This window comes from Varroa destructor, unplaced genomic scaffold (assembly GCF_002443255.2).
Source record: "Varroa destructor unplaced genomic scaffold, Vdes_3.0 BEIS01000001.1, whole genome shotgun sequence".
NCBI classification, from domain to species: Eukaryota; Metazoa; Arthropoda; class Arachnida; order Mesostigmata; family Varroidae; genus Varroa; species Varroa destructor.
In genome coordinates, this window is record NW_019211454.1 from 5,019,088 (window position 1) to 5,040,675 (window position 21,588).

General features: G+C 40.0%; 1 protein-coding gene and 1 long non-coding RNA gene across 6 annotated transcripts in view; one reads left to right on the forward strand and one right to left on the reverse strand.

The window, feature by feature from the left end:
- The window catches only part of IA-2 (tyrosine phosphatase IA-2), a 71,346-nt gene that overhangs the window by 24,619 nt on the left and 25,139 nt on the right, over positions 1 to 21,588 (forward strand). For 2 of the 5 annotated variants that reach the window (XM_022799253.2, XM_022799274.2), the window contains exon 2: positions 10,886 to 11,264. In XM_022799253.2, coding sequence (XP_022654988.1) covers positions 11,162 to 11,264 — 103 coding nt within the window. In that variant the 5' untranslated portion in view covers positions 10,886 to 11,161. Of the gene's footprint in view, positions 1 to 9,323; positions 9,665 to 10,881; positions 11,265 to 21,588 lie in introns of those variants that run through there. The other 3 variants (XM_022799267.2, XM_022799260.2, XM_022799245.2) reach the window with 3 other exon arrangements.
- On the reverse strand, positions 16,868 to 18,432 carry LOC147758169 (uncharacterized). Its single transcript, XR_015321248.1, has 2 exons — positions 18,267 to 18,432; positions 16,868 to 18,035 (listed from the first exon to the last, which is right to left on the reverse strand). It is a non-coding gene; the product is annotated as an uncharacterized LOC147758169 (long non-coding RNA).

Consider the following 21,588-nt stretch of genomic DNA (forward strand, 5'->3'; position numbering starts at 1 on the left):
GTGAAGGACCCACGTCCTTTATTAAATCTTTTTAAATACACATATTATTATAGTACGAATTACTGATCCCAAGCAAGCAATCTAAATGCACAGTTTCCAAATAGGATTGGTCGTACGTACTGAAAAACGCGTTTTTCAATGGACTTCTGCCTGCATACCCAACAACCGCAAGCGAACTTAGCTCAAAAGGACTTCAATCTTGACTAGAATGACTAACTGGCTCTGCCCGTTTACGTGTACTGTCTTCATTCGAGATACGCATTAGCATCAAAAGAGTTTGGGACTTCACCTTATTATGTAATTCAATAAAAAAAAACGGATGAGAAAAACAAAGGCGACAGCAGGTACTGTGTCCAATGCGCTCTTTTGTTTTATAACGTAAAATCCTTTTTGCTGCCTGCGAGAGCGGTCGTCCGTTTTTTCATGCGCCCCTTCCACGACAAGGAAGCAAACGGAGAAAAGAATGATGAAGTGCGTATGGCAATCGTTAAAATACCTACAGAGAAATGAGCGCCATCAAATACGTAAGCAGGCCGCCAAATGTTGACAGGAGAAATGTATCCGTCTGGATAATTTCAGTCGAAAAGTATTGGACAGTGATGTGTTTGGTGCGTTTAAAATAACTCCTTTTTGACGAATCCTTTCAAAGAAATCCAGATCTGTCTATCGTTTCTGGGTCGCTTTTATCTGAATTGGTTTCATATTTGGAGAGAGGCGTTTCTGAAGGTTGCTGTTACATCGATAGATGTATTTGATCGAAGGCTTTATAACAGGAAGCATATCATGTGTGTCTTGTTTACTTTGGCAATTTTCCTGTTGGAGCTAGAATACAACGATCGTTTCCTACAAAAATATATCATGTATTGTTTATGCAGACTACTCGCGACGACACTGCATTCGTTAGTTCTGACCTGCGGCACAGAAAAGTTCTCCAACGCACCGAAAACTACAAATATTTGGCTATTCTATCAGTGCGGTACGTATTTAACGCCTATGTACACTTTTGTATTCATAATATGCTAGAACCCTTCCAACACCCTGTTTCCATCCAGGATGATGGAAGGGTTCTAGCATATTATGACGCAATCTCCCATGTAATTAGTATAAATCGTTCATAGCATATTACATATCCGCATGACATTTCTTTGTTTTTAACAACAAAGCATTCACCTTGTTGCGCCATAGCATTCTTTGGAGATTCACCGGATTCTACAGTCAGTCTCGCTATTGAGCTTGACCTTGGCCTAGAATGTTTCTTACCTCTCGTACGGTAACAATCCGCCAATGACAAGAGATTCCCTGAGAATGACGTCTTAACATCGTTTCACTGCTGTCCATGCTGTTGACCAGCATCCTTTGTTCGGTACCGTAAGTTTCTGAGATAAGTTGCTCGGAGCGTAAGATATAAGCCGTTCACTTGCTTGCTTCTAAATCGCACTGCTACGCTTTACCCTTACTAACAGGGCAGAAAAGTTCTGACAATAAAGATAGAGGAGGCTAACTATGCAATAGAAAGCGGTAATCCGTTAAGGCGTGTCAAGCAAATAACAAAAGTGGTGTTTTGTAGCAAAATCTATTGCGCTTTCTGTTAGAAATAAAGAAAAAACAAATTAATTCGAGCTAACATGGCGTATTTACGTGTAATACATATGCAAATTATAACTTATTTTAGTAAACACCGTACCAGACTTGTTATACATTGGTTGACGCATAACGGCGTGCTACAGACACTGATCCCAAGTAGCAATATATTATATTAAAAACAGTATATACATATGTGATAGGGATACATTTACATGTGTTAGTATAAGCGCTCTGCCCTATAGAATAATTTTTTTTATAATTTACAATGCGCTGTGTCTAGATTTACATAGGAAAACCTTACGCCAATTCAAAACAATGGAAGCATGACCTCTACACGCTGAATTGAGGACAATTAGAGGATTATAAAATCAAGAACTTCTGCAAAGCGTTCCTTACCATCCATAGCACGCTTTCGGCAATGGCAGCCACTCGTTCCCTTCCAGTGGGGGTTATACAGAAGAAAAAGAAGGGGTTGTTGATTTCTGAGCCAACATATATATATGCATGTATAGAGCACATAGACAATTATTTGCAAACCGCTTGACCTGGAACGACATGGTGCGTATGAGCCGTCAGAAGCCCAATTAAACGAGCGACCACACGAAGTAATGCCCGTTATCTCAGAAACGCCGACCAGACGTCAGCTCGCTACAGCCCAGCCACAACAACCGGAGAATATTTTGGGGTGTATAAATAGACAAAGCATAGCACACGAAATATCTGCGTCGTCACGCCATCATTCAGGCGGCCATTTTCGAACTTAATGTCCGTGTCATATGTATTATTTGCTTAAGTTCTGTACCGGTCGCATTTAAAGGTTGAGCTAATTAGCCTGTTCGTTGTCATAGATGGCGTAGGCATACAGGGTGACCGTATACATTTACACACCACACAGATTGAAGCTGTCTTCACGTGGTCATGAGGAAGACCTAAAGTAGGGGCATATTGTTCCATAAACTGACTGCCAAATAAAACGAGTGAATGTAGCTAGCAGAATAGAGCTACTGGGACAGGGTAATACTAGAAGTTGAAAGGCTGTACAAAACAAAACTGCTTTGGCTGACTGAGTTTACCGATGGATACTGTTTTAGAGCGCCGCTCCCTTGAGTATTTCATGATAACACACGTTTATTTGGGACTATTCTAAGCAATAGTTAATAATTTAGCTACTATGGAAGCAATCGTTGTGTAAGCGTAATTTAATGCGGGGGAACTTTCGTGGAACAGGACTTCGTTTGTATTTGTATTTAATAACGATATGCTTCAGTGAAGGGATTTGGGTGAAACTGGTCTGTATTATCACGATACTAATCTTCGTGATGGAATGTACATATTAGTATATACGTATGAAAGTACACTTGGACAATAGCAAGTGGCTATGTACAGTAAGACGCTACGACACCCTTTTTTGATCGCTACCCAATGCTCGAGGTTCTATCGCACACAGGCCTCTCAGTTTATATTCATTTGTTTTTTTCATACCCAGAAGTAAAATTTATCGCTGGTTGAGGAAAGTGAGTGGAAGAAAGATTTGGGTTAGTGATAATGCACTGTTCATTTTGTGTTGAAACAATGTTCCCATTGGTTGTCTACTGCTATAAGAACTTCAAAAAGAATATGTTTGTTCAGAAATGCTAATACCGTCGAGGCGCGCAAATAGGTCAATGGTGAATATTAGAAAAGGCCTAAAATAGCCATTTTGATCTTCACCTCTGTTTCTGATGTAGGAAAGGAAAAAAAAGCTTTTTGCTGTTTTCCCAAAAACACTTTTCCAACCTAAACAGATATACAGACGCACTTTTAAACCCAGTGAAGTTCATCCCCCAAAGCGAATAGCGTGTTGGACTACATAAAATATTCTAAATAATCTACGTATTCGCAATTACGCTGATTGATGTTCGTTACAAAAGATCAAGGCCACAAAGCTAGCCTTGCGACATAGGCTTGTCAGACCTTTCGTTGAAGAACGTTCTGCTAATCCAAGTGGACCATTGTTTCTTCAGAACTACTCGAAACAGCTGTATTAGTACCAAACTATTATAAAAGAAAGGGAATGCTCCAAAGCTATATTTTTTTGGTAGATAAAATGGTAATAGGGAAATATGATAAAGATATGGAGTTTGAAGACTGGCTTAAAGTGCGCAATTCAAGTGAGGGACACGAAAACGATCTTTCAGACGAAGTGGTATTTTTCTTGTTACTGAGAGCTGTGTTATACGAAAGTTGCCCTTAGTATAACACCTACATACATAATTTTCCTTCTAGACTGCGATTTTCACATTGTCGACCTATTTACAGGACTCATACATACCGATGGTAAATAGTAAATACAAATTTGCTCACACAGTTGGTGCTATTATAGCAAATGACACACAGAATGGTGCAGTCTTCATCCACAGTTACTAACACATATCACTTGACCTCCTAATCGTGCAATTTGCTGCCAGCCTTTGCCAGCATAGTCAATTCCAGACCTAAGATCAAGAAATTCCAAGGGGTTACCTCGAAGAAAGCCGACACTTTACCCTCCAGCACAATTTTCTGTATAGAAGCGAGTATTGACTGCAAGGATTCGGTTACCTCTTAATGGGCACCGTTTGCAAAATAAGTTCGGCATATAAAACTTTTTATTAAACGCTCTGACGGTGTTAATAAATACTCGCTCGGTAACGATCAATCTTCTATGGCACTTTTGCAAAAATGAAAGTTTCCTTCTTGAATTACGTGGGCTCCGTTAAACTTTCTTAAGCTCATGGTTCCACACGGCGTAGCCTATTGTACAAAGGATATTGTCCGACGAGGTCTTTCAAATCAGCTCACCCCATAGCCCAGTTACCTTTACCGATCGTAGTTTTTACCTTATATTCCGATGTATATGAGTTGAAATTCGTTAATATCCGTGAAGCACTTCCCATGGAATTTTGTGTAATACCTTTCTCGGCGTCTCCTTCGCAATTGCACAATAAACGTTCTGTACAATTAAGTATTTCTTGTACAGTAAATATATGATGAGTGGAGAGAAACTTGATTTCGACCCTTAACTCACTTTCGGATTGTTTATACTTTATATTTGTTTAATACACGCAGGTTGAGCTATTAGGATATAATGACCCCATAACACTGCTGGTTGTAAAACACCTACAAAGTTTGCACTAGGTAATACTACAGAAGCGCGCCGTATCGCGCTTTGGTATCCACTATAGTTACTTTTGTAACTAAAGTAACTATTCCAGTTAATTGCCGAACTGCAATAGTGAAATTGTCTGCGTACAACCAAAAGTTGTAGCAAACTATATGCTAATAGCAGTGTACCGAGAGAACGCGTCTATTACTGCTACTATACATCACTCGTCTGCATTACCCAATACAGCCTTTCTTTATAGTCGATAGTTTGTGGCGCACATTTCTTCGCTAAGCTGTGCTATTGCCTCGTTGAGCTCGTTTCCTGCCTCATAGAACCTTAGAAGAAGCTGCAGAGGTAGATCTCTTTCCAGTAGGCCCCCGGCAAAGGGGCAAACCTTTTTGAATGAATCAGCCGGGACATAGCTTGGTTTCTACCCTATTAACCCTTAATCGCTGAACCTGTACTTTGAGCTCTTTTAAAAGTATATAGCCCATACCAAACCGCTATATATATATATATATATATATATATATATATATCCATATTTTCTACCGCGTTCAATTATATATATATATATATATAATTGAACGCGGTAGAAAATATGTGGTCCGTACAGTCTCATATGTAGAAATGATTTAGGGTCATTATTCTAAACACGACACTGTATTTAGTCTTGAATACTGCCACTGCAACCGAAAAGCTATGGAACCTATATATACCAAAATAAATACATATGTAGCATATGTTTGAATTCACATATGACATTCCCATCTATTTCCTACAGGTAAATTCCAAATATTCCATCTAATTAGATATTGCTCTCATTATGCATATTCTAACTAGAAAAGTTTAATGCCCCTCAACTACAGAATCGACAAAACCGAACGTATCGTACCATACTTTACGCGTATACTTTTCCCAAAGGGTGAAGCCTCTTAGCACGCAGCTCACAATTTAAGCCAGCATACAAAGCCTAATGACCCTATTTATATAATCTTGAAAAGGTTCTCAAATCCCCTTCTATTTAGCTGTCGTGCACACACGTACACCCACGGCACACGCCAGTCATCCTGTACACCTACTAATTACCAGCGTAGTCCGCCTTACTTGCATTAGGTCACAATAAAGCTAGCAACAGCCATCCATACTGAATGTCGCTAGCTGCACCCATCACGATACTAATATGAGATTATCAACGTACAAACCTGTACCGGTACTCTCCGTTAAAAGCAGGAGCTTGCGTGCCCAAGCATGTCTGTGATAGTGGAAGTATCCTTCCCTAAGACACACGATGCCCGTTAGCCCCTTTTGTGCCCTTTCAGCCTCTTGTCTCCTTTTTCCTAATGCCGCCGTCTTCACCCCTCTACGACAGGACCTTTTTGAGGCAATGGACGAACAAGCGAACGAACCAGTGGGCAGAGTCAATCGAATCAGCTCTTAGTGCTCCTGAGGTTTGCATGTGTTGTATGTCGTAATTATCATCACAGAGGGACGGCAACAAACGTAACAACTGCAATACTAGCGCAAAAAAGAGACAAGGTCGTTTCGCTTGCTAGTCTGCTGTGTTTTGTGATATAGTTGATGTGAATAGATAAAAGGCTGATTTTCGAAGCAAAACAAGGCTTTGCATTCCATTACTACTTGACAGCTTTTCTCCCATCCGCCCGAACCTGCTTCATTAACGCTGTTGTCTTCAGTTGTGCAAGCACTTACGAATACGTACACTTAATACGAGGCAAAGCGTTAAAATCGAGCTCTTTTAACAATGAGTTAGATTCGCTGGCGATTCAGTTTGGGTCAATCAGCTGTTTGCTGCATAGGCTCAGAGGATATACCGCATCATTGAACGGAGCGTACATCACTCTAAAATTATTTTGACAAATTTTCCACGAACATAAACGAAGAATCAACTGTCTTAAATAAAGTAGCTTTAACAATTAGTCGAAAGCAATGATCCGCGTAAATTTCGTAAATCATGAAAGGGTTCATCTGGTCAGTCCCTGCTTGACAAAATATTACCTTAAACATTTATCTATGGCGTTTTATTGAATTGGCCAGAGTCCTCTGTTTCCGTCAAAACACAGTAAGTGCTCAGTCCTCTTCAATAATGCGGATGTTCCATATGCTCTAATAGCTGTTGAACGTAATCTTTGAGCTGCGTGATTTCGTTTGACTGACTAGCCTAGGTCGAGGGTCTATCCTGAGCGAACTCCCTCTCAAACAACTACCTAAATAGGTTCACGAAAACATGTTTTCCTGCAAATAAGGAAATTATAGACTTTAAATCAAAATCGGTTTAAGTTGTCCACGTTGCTCTACCGCCCAATAGTGGTAGATTTTTACAGCAAAACAGAGCAAGCTTGGGGATGCCCCAAGGGACATTGCGGCGCATTACCCAATTCTGCTGTCAATTGAATACAAAATTATCCAAGTCGACTCTTGACGAACTATCTTTTCAGCGTATGCAAACGAAATCCATCTCTGCCTTTGCGACAAGCTAAGCCAGACAAAGCTAATTTGCCGGGTCGGTAAAGTAGCCGGTCGGGATAAAAAGAAGAAAACAATGATACACCCACCCTGCTAAGACTCAATACAATAAATCATACTATTGTATACGTGTATTGAATACGGAACACTCCGTTAGCGTTTCCAAACATGCTTTGAAAAACAATTTACGAATGTTTTTTTTCTCACTTTTGCTTTTAATGGTATTGGTACGTTTGGACAATCGAAACTTCCCTAGCGCTAGAAGTTACCTAACCTAATCTTAAACTTATCTACCCCTGCAGATTCCGACCAACTTAATCATGTTTGGAATTAAACAACGACATAGCATAAAAAAACGACCACAAAAATATCGGTTCATATGTTTACACATGTGCAGATTAATTCCATTGCGAAATTTGGGCTGCAGGAATCTTCAACAAAAAAGAATGGAAAATTATTGGTCGCACGCTTGTCGCGGCGGTAAACGATTACCACATTCCAAAAAAATAATTTGCCCTTCAATATAGCCAGGAGCAGCATAATAACGTCTACCATGTATCGAAGTCGTAATCCATTCATTTTGATATATTATGCCGTTTAAAAATGTTATACGATTATATGTTACTTCCGTATGCATACGAGCTATTGAAAGTTCGCAGCAAAAATCCAAATAGTTTATCACCGGATAATACAAAAGTGCTGCGTTTAACATCTTTTTGGGGAACTACAGGAAGTTTATAGCAGACGATAAATACACTGACCACCCAAACGGTAAACCTTACTATAAATAGTATGCTGTCTTACAAGGAAGTCAAGACAGTGTTCGCGCGAGGTTCGACTGCACAGGCTCTTCTTGGCCAGGGCACATTATAATAGTCTGTGGTGTCGTCAGGCCTTTGATATGCAATCCGAATTATTGGGTAGCACCTACCGAGACCCATCGTTGTTCTGTGCTTCAGGGCCAACATTTCATATGGGACGCAGAGTACAGTATAATCCAGTAATCAACGTATCGAAGGGCGTAGGGAACCCTGTGTATTTTCACAGCTGAAGTACTCGACGAGGCGTAATCGGTTGAACTCACAAGTCTTACGAAGCGCATCGAGCCCTGTGATTTTGGCACAGTTTAAGTTCAAAGCCTAGAAACACGTAATTACATAAGTTTCATCACTATAACCATTTGGTTAAGGCACACATAGGTGTGGATAATTTGCTTGCAAAATATGCAATTTTCAAGACTAAAATTCGATTTTCAGTTAACTATGTAACGAATATACTTTAGAACCGAACAGATTTTTACAATACATACTTTATAGGGAGTATTACACTTTACTATATCAAGAATCATTCAAGTAGTAATTGTAGAATAATGACGTTTGAATACAGCTATAACGGAACTGCTTTTGAAACAACAAAACGCGCCATTGAGAAAAATCAACAGTATCCTCATATTGAAGCCATGTCGTACGAAGTTCATTGGAAATGCGCCCCGTCACCGTCTCTGCGCAAATGCGCTGTCAAGACTTAAGGTAGAACAATAGTTTAGAATTTAAATAGCAGACGAAAACTGACCCTGTTTGTTATTTTTGTCGTCTGCTGTCTTGTAGTTCGTGTCGTCTGCTTGTTTCTTGGTTTCCGAAAGAGTTTCACTGGAAAAACGCGTTTAGGTGTAGACTGGGTGATACGACAGCAGTATGCTGATTCGACTGTATGACGTATGGTTGGTTCATTCGACGTGACGACCCACTGACGAATAAAGTTTCATTGTGAATCTATGTAAAGAAATGTTTAGGTAGCGTTTCCTGGCTAAGCCTTTTACATGACAGTAATATATATATATATATATATTACTGCCATATAAGTATATATTATACTATATTATAAAAAAAGTATATATATATATATATATATACGTTTGACACTAGACCTGTTATTTCGGCGTAGAAGAAATTATAGCTTTGACAGATCATAAATCAGCAACCGCTACAGCACCAAGTCTCAAAAAAAGGTACCTGGTCTTTGTAGCTTACTTCCATAGCATCCTTGTGCTATGGTAGCTACCTTATGATCTGAAGCGATAAATGTTCTGCTTGTCCATTCAAGGTAGTCTGTGTAGGAGAAAAAGCTTTACCCTGTAAGGTCAACAGAAAGAATCCGCGTACACCCCGTACACCAATGCTACTCAGGAGCGTAACATCAGGAGCAACTGCCTGAAAGTCTCTGCTTTCCTGCGTGGCTCACTTATCCAACGTACGATGTCGCGTACAATGAAATCACTATGTTCGGTTTATTTCTAGAATAGGCAAACGATGCTGCCTTTGTTGGACAAACAGTCAGGAGCCTGTTTCTGCCACAAGCCTCGGCCGCACAATGAAAAGGCTGCAACCTAGTATGTTGGCAGATGATTACCTAGGCAAAGAAAGATGCAGCGAAAAGGGCCTGAAAGGTCGGATCAACGAATGACTCGGGGTACAGTAGTGTTAACTAACTGGAATTACAGCAGTTTATAATATATGAGAAGTTAGTCTCTTTTTGGTCTTGCTAAAAGGTCCGTTGTTAAAATATGCTTCGATAGTTTCCTAGTGCTCCTGAAAGATTACCGACAGACCAGCTCTCACTACTCTGATTGAACTTAATTTAACTTCTGAATCTTATAACACACAGTGTCAAACTCTCATTTTCAAGAAGAAACGCCCTGTTAAATCGTCTTCAGCATCACCTGTTAAGTTTGACACTGACTTAAAGTTTACTCTCAATGACTTAAGCAGTGCCTCGACGTGCCTTGTTTGCCGATCAGAAAAAATTAATGATTATTTTGTTTTCCTATCTTCAGTGACATATGGTTCTTCCCAACTAAACTTTGCCCTGAACAATGTTGCGCCGCCCAGTTCAAATCGTCCAAAGAAATACGGAGTTCGTTTAAAGCGGTCGAATAACAGACTCATGCACTTTGTTCTGATGAGTTCGGTAGTGATAAGTCCAACATGAAACACTTGTACGTTATAACTGGCGGAAAGTAGAAAATTTGATATACGGATAAAAATTTTATGCTTACAAATCGTTCAGGTAACAAAATAAGTAGAAGGGATTAGCATGGAAGGCAACTAAAAAATACCGCCAGAAATTACTTTCTGCCTTGACTCAAAGTGTTGTAAATGGAAATCCGAAGATTTAACATATTCAAATGGACTTACTCAGATGTACATGGTGCTCTAGTTGGGTTAAAGTATCAGTATTTCCGATCCTCGAAGAGTAACATCAACAACAAAACACGTAATAGTGTGGTGTTTTCTTGACGATAATGATTTGTTGTCCTTAATTAGCAAGCACTCCTTTTTTTTTTTATCTAGCTCTTGATTATAACTTTGATTAGGCGTAGTACCAGCGATTTGTTTACGTCTACGCCATTCCAGTCTCTCTTCGTTTAGCTGAATCAAATCCTGAAAGTCTGTTACTAAAAGCTTCACAACACTGGCGTACATCTTGCTTCTTCTACACACGCACACACACACACACATATATATATATATGTATAGAGAGAGAGAGAGATACATTGCTTCACACTAAGCACTACTTAGACAGACAAAAACATCGCTAGCGTCAACAACGATTTTCGTCATCCATCCGTCTAACGCGCGTTCCTTCGGTTCTTCTTGTACGTTGCTATTGCTTTACTTCTGTTTCAGACAGTTAGCTGATTACGTCATTACGTGCCCTTAGTCCACCATCTCTGTGACCACTGCACCAGTCGCCATCGCGCTGTGCTGCACGAACAGAAGACTAAGCAAGAACTAGCAAGACGAAACTAGTCGAATTTTGTGTTAACGTATAAGGCAAGACAGATAGACAGAAACTGTGGATCGTGTGTTCGAGTGTCATATATATTGCTGACGGCACTGTGTCATCGAGACTTGCATATCCCTATAGGTTGACCTGAAATGGGTGACGCCTTGTCCTACAACTAGGATGTGCAACGTCATAACGAAGGCTCGAAAGAAATGGGCGCTGTTTACGCTCGTAGTGACATCGGCAGCCGTGCTAGAGACCGGCCGTGCTGTTAATGCCTATGGTAAGTCGAGTTAATATAGCTTCGTGTGTAAAAAAAGGCATAGCACTACAATTGTTAATTATTAACGAACGGATCTGATGTACCATGTAAAGCATATGTATTCTTATCGTTTCGTATAAGAATCATAGTGACCTCCGGGGAGATATTTTAGACACATTCACTTTCAAAAGTTTTAGTTAGTAAATATTGAGCATAGATTTCTATATAAAAAAACGATCCGGCACCTGGTACAGTGTAAGAAGAACAAGTTCGGCTCCTTTTATAGCGTTAAGTAGACGTTTGTAGCGGTCTTGCCATTATATTACATAGTCAGGTTACCAAGGTCGCGTTGTCGGGGGTGGTTTTTAAAAGAAGTGTTTTTCTTTGCGAGTGATGTGTTTTGTTTTCTTTATGTCTATTCGAGCGATTTTTCCCGCCCTAGCCCCAGGATCTGAAGCTTCCGCACTTAATGCTTGTCGCTATACGGCCTACACCTACTTAACTATAATACCAATAATCTACTTGGAGCAAAATTGCAGCAAACATGGTGAAGGTTGTTCTCTATTTATAGCTCTGATTTATTAGGTTACTGTAGAGTAAGTGTCAGCTTCTTCTTCGTTTAACACCTCCACAATTTCGATTGTCGGCTAAAGGCCAGTCTGCGTTCACTAACGAAAGCAAAGGAGACTTAGATAGAAGAAACGCCTACTCAAAGGACAGTTCGCGTTACCTTTCTCAACGGTCCGACCAGCCAACTCCAGCTCCGAGATGATTCCGGATACGATGAGGAAAGCAGATGAGCGTAACAGCACCCGCAGCCATGCTTGCGGCAAGCGTGCGCGCTACGTACATAAAAGAAACGGAATTTGTTTTTCCACACTTCTCGATCGGGTAGTATTATAGGTCCAATATTGCCATTGCGCGTTAAGGACATTATGGCTACTTTATAAAAGAACCTAGAACTAAGCGAAAAAAATGTGGACTCAGTTTGGTCGTGTATTTGATGTATTTGTATATGTGGCAAAACATCTGAGATAAATATAGCTCGCCGTAGCCTGGCCCATTTATGGTAGATGAATCGTATATTGTTCGAATTCACGCTACCATATTTACTTTGAAGATTTCTCTATTGTCTTGGCAATGGTAAATATCGATTGTCAACAAATTTGCTTTTTCGATGATGCCTTTCGCCAGCTTCAGTTGTGATATGTTTATTAGGAAACAAAAATATCTATACATATATTGTTTAATCTGTAATGTTTTTACTTCGTAATGCAGTTAGATACAGCCCGTTCAGTTTAGCTACATGCGTTTCTACCCGCCACATGATCTTGATACAAACTGAAAGATCATGGTCGACAGGTCTGATAAGGGAACTCAAATTCAGTATATGTCATAAGTGCAGCTCAAAAACTGTCTTGGGATTAATTTTGTTTTCTACTCTTATTAAGTAAATTCAAAGATGAACAGTCAACTCCATCATAGTGGGATATGTCGTACTGTTACCCTTTCTAAATGATCATACATGCGTTATATCATCTTTCCCGCCACAGCCGATTTCCGTTAGGCTTCACCTGAGTTCAGGCGCGTATTTAAGCATTATTTGTTTCATACATGAAGGTTCTTTGCAGGAATTAAGATCTCAAAATGCTAGTTTCCCGTTTCTATCGCTTTCGCGTTGGCCTATAGCCGTCACAGCTCACCGTCACCACCCAACGATCGTTGTTCTAGCTCCAAGGCGGTACCTTCAAGGAACATACCTCAGCATCTGCTAAACACGTCGAGACGCACATATCGCTAAACGTTAGAAAGAAACACTTGGGTATTAAATCAACGTCTATACTGTGTAGGATTACCAACAGAAATAATTTCAGCCAAGGGAAACAAAGGCGATAGGTGGCAACGAATTTAGAGAGCGACGCTCAAAATATACTGCTGTGCGAGCGTTATCACATGAACACACACAGCCTTTCTAAGGTTTATAAAATGTTGGAACGCAGTCCGAAAAAAAAACAGTTTAAGGGCTTGAGCAGAGCCTGAGTAACGACTTTCTGGACAATATGAGAGCTTGAACAGATAGAGAACTATGCGTTTACTATGAGAATGAATCCAAGACAACGAAGAAAACTTTGTCTTGCTTTAAGCTTTTCTGATGCGTGCTTATTCAATGATTTTGAAACAAGCTTCTTCCATTGTGTGTCTTTATAATGGATTGGTGATATTTTCGCTAATCCTCTGAACACGCCGGAAGCGGCTGGCTGAGAAAATCAGCAAGACGGAAAGTCCATCATCGAATGTTGAACCCCCAAAGCGGCATGCTATACATTATGAACAAGAGCTTTTATTTCATCCAAATGATTCGAGAGGCCAGTATTTATGGTTCGCGTTACGTCCTTCGATGGAGGCAGCTATCCCCTGATGTTATGCTCATATCATCCACTGCGCAGTGTATTTCACTGGGCAAATGCAGCTGCAGTAACTGTTGTTCTGTAAAGACTCCGGGGACTGAAGGAGTTAGGGGTATCAACTGTAGATATTATTGTCAAACATGATTACCTGTCTAGCTGTAAGATAGTGCTAAGCCAGCTTGTTGCACTTCTTTCAGTTACCCCCGTGAAGTAAGGTCGTTTGAAATGTTACGTTCCAAAATAATTGCACACACCCAATTTTCATGCCTAATTCACTTCCTTAACTTAAGTGCTTTATCGATCAACAAAGGTTCTATTTCGCCCTGACTGTTAACTTCGTTCAGCGTCAAACCTATTTACGCGCTACGATTTAGCTACACAAGCACAAACTGTTAATAAGTTGAGTTCTTTGAGTCTGATGGTCGTCGCTTAATAAACAGCGTCTGCGAAACTCGAGTATTATGCTTTAATTAAAAGACAATTTCATCGTATAGACTTCAATATGTTGAAAGATATGCATTGTGTATTAATTTGCCTTATAAGTAAATACTTACGCCTCCATGGGCGGGGTTAACCTGTCATGTAAACCTAATGAGGAACAAACGAGAGCTTCTCTAAGTGGTTGCTTCCTTCAGTTGCCCATTTCCAGTCTGGCGTCGGTAAGACAGACATACGCTAACTTCTCAGTTGAGATCAGTATAGGCTTTGCATTGTGTTGCATTTAGCAAATAAATACGTGGTGATTTTATCCGCCAGCTCTACATCAAACTGGCTTTGAACTCGCTTATAAGTATATATTAATGCCCACTCCCGTACCTATTAAATCTCGTGCATGACAGGGGCAGAGGAAACCGAGTTCAAGCAATGACGTTACTTAAAGGGCAGACGCACTTTGGTCAGCTACAAAACTTTGACGCGTGTCAACGCCCCCGGCAGTTCATTTTATATTTAGGCTCCCTCTCGTTATGGTAATGCCCTTGAACGCACCGCCGACTAGACCAACCGTGTCTCAACATAGGTAATATGGTTCGTGTTACTGTGATTGCATATATTAGCGTTACTAGAATATAATTTTTGGGTGAGAACAGTTACGAAGGTCTTTCATATTGGCACTATTTGTCGACGAGCGATTCCGCCAAACCGGAGCGGGGTCGGCTCTAATCGGCCTAATAGCCACAGTGGACGTCCGAAATGTAGATAGGGACGAGTTTGGAGCTATGAGATTTCCCGTTTTTGGGTGTATGCCAGTGCCAGACATCACAGGCGGTACGATTGAGCTCAGAGCAGAGCTATTTCAGAGCGTGTTTCGTCATCGTCTAATTCTGAAACCCGTCTGTGTTCATCGCAAATATTAGAGAGTGTCTAATACTATGTTGCTTTGACTGACCCTCATTCAATACTTCACTTACTTTCAAACTCTTTCATCCGATTAATATTGTGAGAAGTACGTAACGTTCTTGGGCGTTGTAGTCAAACATCATCGGCCAACTCAAAAGATGAATATCGGTCGAAGTTTTAGACGGCTGCCGTGAACGCAATAGGGCAGCTTTGCGGAACGGCAAGTTTGGTTAAACGAATTGCAAACTTAACGTTTTCGCGTAGATCAATCGGCGCCTGCGACATTTTATACAACCATTGTATAAAAATTCGCGCGTTCTGTAAAGCGCCGACTATTATATTCTACGAAGAGGGAGCCCTTGGTAGTCCTGGATCAGGCGGAACCGTAAGCTTAATTAAACAGAGTGGTCACCTACGTTTTGATCACTCTAGTAATAATAATGAAATTTATGTCTTGAAACTCAGCAAAAATTTTCAATAAAAGGGTTTTATTAGAAAGAGCGAATATTTTGCGAAATAAACGCTACATTCTTGTTCCATCTTTCACAAGCGTGAGCCAACTATATAAGATCTATCTTTAAACTCCAATGGTATAAACATTGCATACAAATCTATTATATTAATAATAATCATATATTATAATAAGATAAATAAACCGGTAGTAGTTGTACAGGAACTTCAGCTAATTTTTCTTGTTTCAATGAAAAGTAGATTACAGAGAGCACTAGAAGCACAAACGAGTTGCGAGCTATGACCTAATGAGCTAGCCTTGAGACCAAGTAAAAGAAGATGCGTGGAAGCTGGCGTACTATAGCGTAGTAAATCCGGTTTACCAAAGCTAACCTATAAACTAACTACATCTAGTAATAAAGATAGTATTGCAACGATGACTTAAGAATAATATTATTACTGTGAAAATTATAGAAAAATCTTCTCAAGATGGTAAGCGATCCCAAGAGGCATAATACGTAGTAATACAGCTGCGTTGATGAGCTATGTTGCTTTCCTAGGGGAAATTTTCATATCCGGTACTGAAGGACATTAGCATGAAGCCAAAGACAAAGGGGATAGTTGTACATAATTTCAAAGGGCATCTTGAGCAACTGAATCGTATATGTCAAGCTACGCCGGTTGTGTGAGCTTGAGTGCAAGCAGGCAGGATCAAACTGGAACGAGAAATCGAACCTCAGATTCTCAAAGAAGGATACCGGCCTGGCTAATAGGTAGCTGAACAAACTAGCAACTTTTTTTGTGTAACAAACAAATATATTCACTGAAGGGCCACATTCGGCTTTTAATTAATTTAGTTATTATTATATATCAGCAAGTTTTCCCTATCTATAAATCAGTTCTTTAATGTCCCGTACGCTTTGTTTGGTGATCTGGGTATAAGTGTTTGTACACTTATATCCAGATCTGCAGTAAGCTGTTGACTACGGACCAATTTTGTAAACTCAAGTAGTTACTTTAGCTTGGGGTGTTTATTTATAGTGTTCTGGCCGCTCTATGGTTGCTAATGCTGCAGTTTATCTAGTCCGAGGCTTAGGCCTATTCTCATTACAATCCACAAAAATTCGCTACTTTTAAATTTTTTAAATAAAATTTGTTAAAAAACCGTTGTTAAGGTTGACTTGTGTCGATTTTGAGAGCAAAGCATTATCTTATCTAAATCGACGCGGCAATCTCAATAAAATTAAATGTCATTTGGACTGATCCGTGCTTATATAACCGATGATGGGGGTCGCGGCGGCAAGATCGACTAAATTAGCAAAGCTTACTGCGATCCTATAAATTACGCATCAGAAGATGCTTAGATTAAATTCTGTGTCGTGTCTTTACGGTAATTATTTATATAGATCGGTATAGAGAAAACTAAGCTTACTGATGGATGAGGCGACACTATTTTAATTGCCCAAAAAATAGGCTATCTTTTTTATAACGTTTCTGTGGTAGCTACGCGTCTGCCTGGCAAGACATGATACATCCTTTCAATAGGACTAACTCGGAATTTTCCCTTTTTTTTCTGATAAACAATTTATCACTAAGTTAATGTAAATGGTTTCGTAAGTTTCCCTTTTCCACTTAGTACGAAGCTTCTCTACTTTGGCTGATAGTCCAACAAGTAAATAGTTGTGTTCGAGCCCACTGATATCAGTTTCATTTCAGTAAAGCTATGACTAAAAAAAAATGCAAAAGAAAACCCTACGAACTATGTATTGAGTTTGCTAGCGTAATTATCTGAGACCGATACGATTTGGTCGAATATTCGTTACCATATTATGAGCATATTTTCTCCTCTGGACAAATCCTAACTTGTGAACTTGTAACTATTGAAAAATATATCCTGCATAAGCGACATCATTACAACGCTAGGGCGTATCTTACCACTATCGCTCGCTGACAGTAAATAGCAAAGCTTAGGTAGCTTGAAGGTAGACGAAGAGTGTAAAACAGAAGGGACGACACTATTTAAGACTGAAGAGCAAACAACAAATTTTTACCTCTGCATCAGCTATTAGCGAGCTGTGATCCCCCGCAACCCGATTCTAACTACTTAGTTGCATAGCTCTACCCTGTCCCTGGGCAGGTGTTTGGTAATGCTTTTCCAAACAGTTTTCTGAACGCTCCGAGCGTCCACTAAAGAATCGGACCGTCAACAAAACAATATCTTCTAAGCTAATTTCCTCGACTGTATTCATCAGCTGAGCCTCGCTCTACACTTAGGGCACTACCCTTTTGTCACTACGACAGATACTGACTACCAGCATTCAAGCTGAATTATCTCTCACTGAACGGGAGCTGGAGAAAACGCATTTCCTCTAAGAAGAAGTTGGGATGCTTTTGGAGGACGGCGTCTTCGTGAACGAACATGAGGGGCATCAGTGGGACCATGGTTCCATCTCTATATTTTACGTCATTCAGCATTCAGTCCTGATGTTGTATTATATCAGGAAAGCGTAACGTATCGTGGCCGACAGCACGCAGGAAAACACATCGGGCATCTTTGCACGAACACGGTACGTCGACACCTCATATACGGCACACCCTTGAATTCGAAGACATCGAAACTTTTTTACACTCACAATACCGCCAAGTCTGCATTCAAATGAGCATGTATGTCGCGGACGATTTCCCAGAAATCTAACACCAGTTCATGGTCGTCCGTCTTTTGCATAAGCACCGCTTCATCGTAGATGAGATTATTATTATGAAGATAAAGAACAACTTGAACGATTTCAAGCAAATGCAATCGGAGTATTCCTCAGCCTGTACCTACCTGCTATCATTATAACCAACTTTTCTGCGGTGAGATGAGTACACACTGTTGGATGCCTATCCAAACAGCGCAGAAGGAGGCAAGAAATAGAGAAGACGAAATGACTGGTTGAGTTTGCTAAGCACTGGCGTCGCCTCCAAGTTTCGTCTGCTCGCCAGGTGCAACAGTAAGGCGCAGCAAAATGGCGGCGTTCAAAGAGGAACGCACGCAGGAAAGAAACCTTGATGGCAAACCGGTTGCATGTTCAATCATGTGATCTCGAATCATACCTTCGATGTTGCTACCTGTCAACGTTCGCTAACACTTCTCTCGTAATGAGATGTACTCGTGTAATAAAGCATCATGTGAAATTCAAGCTAAGCCTTTTCCTAGGGGAAAAACGCGGTCTGCTAATGCACAACTTTTTGAACGCGTTCCCATTGTGACAGTGTACATGCGGCCACTGTTATGGCAAATTTCAGAGTTGACAAATGGATACCATGGCATACTGTTATCAAGCCGTTTCATAGGTCTATTGGGAAAAACCTAGACAGGTTTAGCTCGATTCATTTCAAGCAATGTCTAGTGGCTTCAACACCAAATGTTAAAAAACATAGCTCCCATATAATTGATCCGAGCTGAAGAGAGAAGTGAACAGAAGGTTTCTCCAGTTTATTGCTAAGACGAAATATTGTAGTATAAATTGTCACTTATATCCACGAGCGGTTCCTATATGTCAGTTATATTCTCGGTAAATAGAGAATATTAAAGCAAACAACAGGAAACGAATCCCATGTAGGGAAAATGATATCGAGAAATTCAAGATTTTACCCATTGATTCAGAACGTAAAAGATACATGGATCTATTACGTAAATTTGACCAGTATGTCTTCATAATTGAGCAGTTCTGGCTTCATCATTTCTTTATAAATTCTTATTTAACATTAACTTCGAAGGCGAGACAAATTAACGTAAAGTGCAGTGAGTGCGTGCGTGTGTTTTTCTTTTAATTCACTTAGTTTTAATTTTCAATGCCCGTGTTCTGCCCTGCTGGTCGCTAAACCATAAAGAACTGAATATATATATACTTGAAAAGTAATATTTTCTTTTTATTTACCCGTACAGAATCCTTCGATATTACCGTCTCATAATGCTTCTTTCTAAGATGATTATGTTCAGGGACTATTTCTTTTGCTGTGAAGCCCTCTTTCTAACAAATTCATTGTAGGTATTTCAATGTACATGTATGTTCTGTAGAACTGTAATCCTACGACGTTATTTCAAAATCGAGGAATGGCGTGAACATTTTACACAGGCCCATAACGAACGGTCAGCCTTAGGTCGACGACAAATCTGACTCGACTGTCATTTCACAGGTAACATCGCTGGTATACGTATATGAATTGAATATAAAGAATAAAAAAGCACGATCAGCTTGTATAATAGAGGCTCATGTCCTGTCTGTTTACATATGTAATAGATAAATCTTGATGGCAAAACCAAAGATCCAGAATAGGCCCACCACAGCAGAACTTGGTTTTCCTTCTACTAACATTTGTCTGTACTTTTTTTTTTTTTATCATAACACACCTTCAGCTATACATCGTAACGAGACCTTTATGTGCCGCCGGGTTTGTAACGGAAGCGTTATTTTATACGCTCAATAACCATCACAAATTGGTGACTTGGCTAGGTGGCATACATGGCAGCATCGTATAGTATTTTTTTGCTATATTTAAAGAATCGTATTTCCGATACTCGTACGAGAATTGAGAACGCTCAGGATACTTGTTTGCAAAGTATTCGTCTGCTACAGTCCACCACACCCGTAGCACAAGACACCTACGAAAAGATTCCCTGCTTTACATTGAGGACCTGGAGGCCTATTTCAGCAGCCTCCACTAGCCGGAGTCTTACTGTAGTGACTGAGAGTCGTTATGCTTCAGAACGGTTTGATATCAAGCGATTAATTTTTACTTTTATATAGCATATTCAATTAGCTTCGGTAATACTGAGCCTTTTTCATGTAATTCCAGCCATTTCGAGACGGTCTCATCGGGCCATAGTGTGCTTGTCACGTGGGGTGCAATACCTAGACTCCGTCGTATCGACGGCAACCGAACGACTATGTAATGACGCCTAAATTGACTTTCTAGCCGTTGGCAACCTGTTCTTGTAGTCTCTGCTGTAGGCTTTATGGCTGACACTTTCCACAATAATTAATTCGTTGCCCAGTACGTGAAGTACCAGTTCTTCTTACGTATTTTGCCACGCTCGTAGCGAATAATACGCATCCCACGCATGATCCAATCGGTGGTGACTAGATTGGAAATCGTCTATTCCCGATTCTCGACCCAATCTGAGGGTGGTGATCGATTCTTATTGCGGGCAAGCGTAGGCGGTAGGCATCCTGATGATAGTGATCATCTTTGTTAATGATAAGAGAATGATAGTCGCTAAAGGAGTTGGCTTTAGATGGTCACGCCGTGCTATTGACAGCCCTGTGAACCTTCCTGACGAGTGAAATTTGGCAATATTTGATAGTATTTGCTCCTCGGAGACTTCACAGAGTGTTCACAAACGTGAACACTGGGGGACTGAACGGTTATGGCCAATCTCAAAGGATACTAGACTAGCTCAATGTACTGCGCAGATTGGTTACTGATTATGGTTTTTAAAACGGCTCACCGTAATCACCTCAACTCAGTCAAACGCGATCGAAGTAATTCTTTGAAAAAATGACCTCCATATATATATATATATTAGAAATAAAATAATTTGTATTTTTCGTGTCTAACCTACATGTACATCTATCTTTTAATTCCGTCGAATCGACTAATTATTTAATAAATATGTATCTTTATTATAAGCTATGTGTCAGAATTGTTTGAACAGAATTAGCAAATTTGTCTCAAGTCGTTTATTTAATATTCGTTTACGCCAATTTCATGGATTCATATATTGAAAATATACACAATATGTAGCAGCAAAGTACGATTATTAAAATTATAAAAAAATTCTACCTGAGACGTTAATTGTTACTTCTGATTTTTACAGAATGAACGCAACGTCTTCACATCTTTCCCGAATTGATTACATTTGCACGTTCGTACGGGATAAACATCTCGTTCCAAATGTATATGTTCAAGCTGCCACTCGTGCTAGCAGTATCCGAATTTTAGGGTCCTAACACCTCACATTTTTCGTCGAACTCGATCCTGCTAATACACGTACCTCATTTTATCTCTGAGCATCCGTTAGCGCCAGAAGTGACTTCCGGGTTCCTTCAAACGCGCCAGCACCTTTGTTCCGATTTCTGTTCTTTTCCAATCGCAAAGAACCC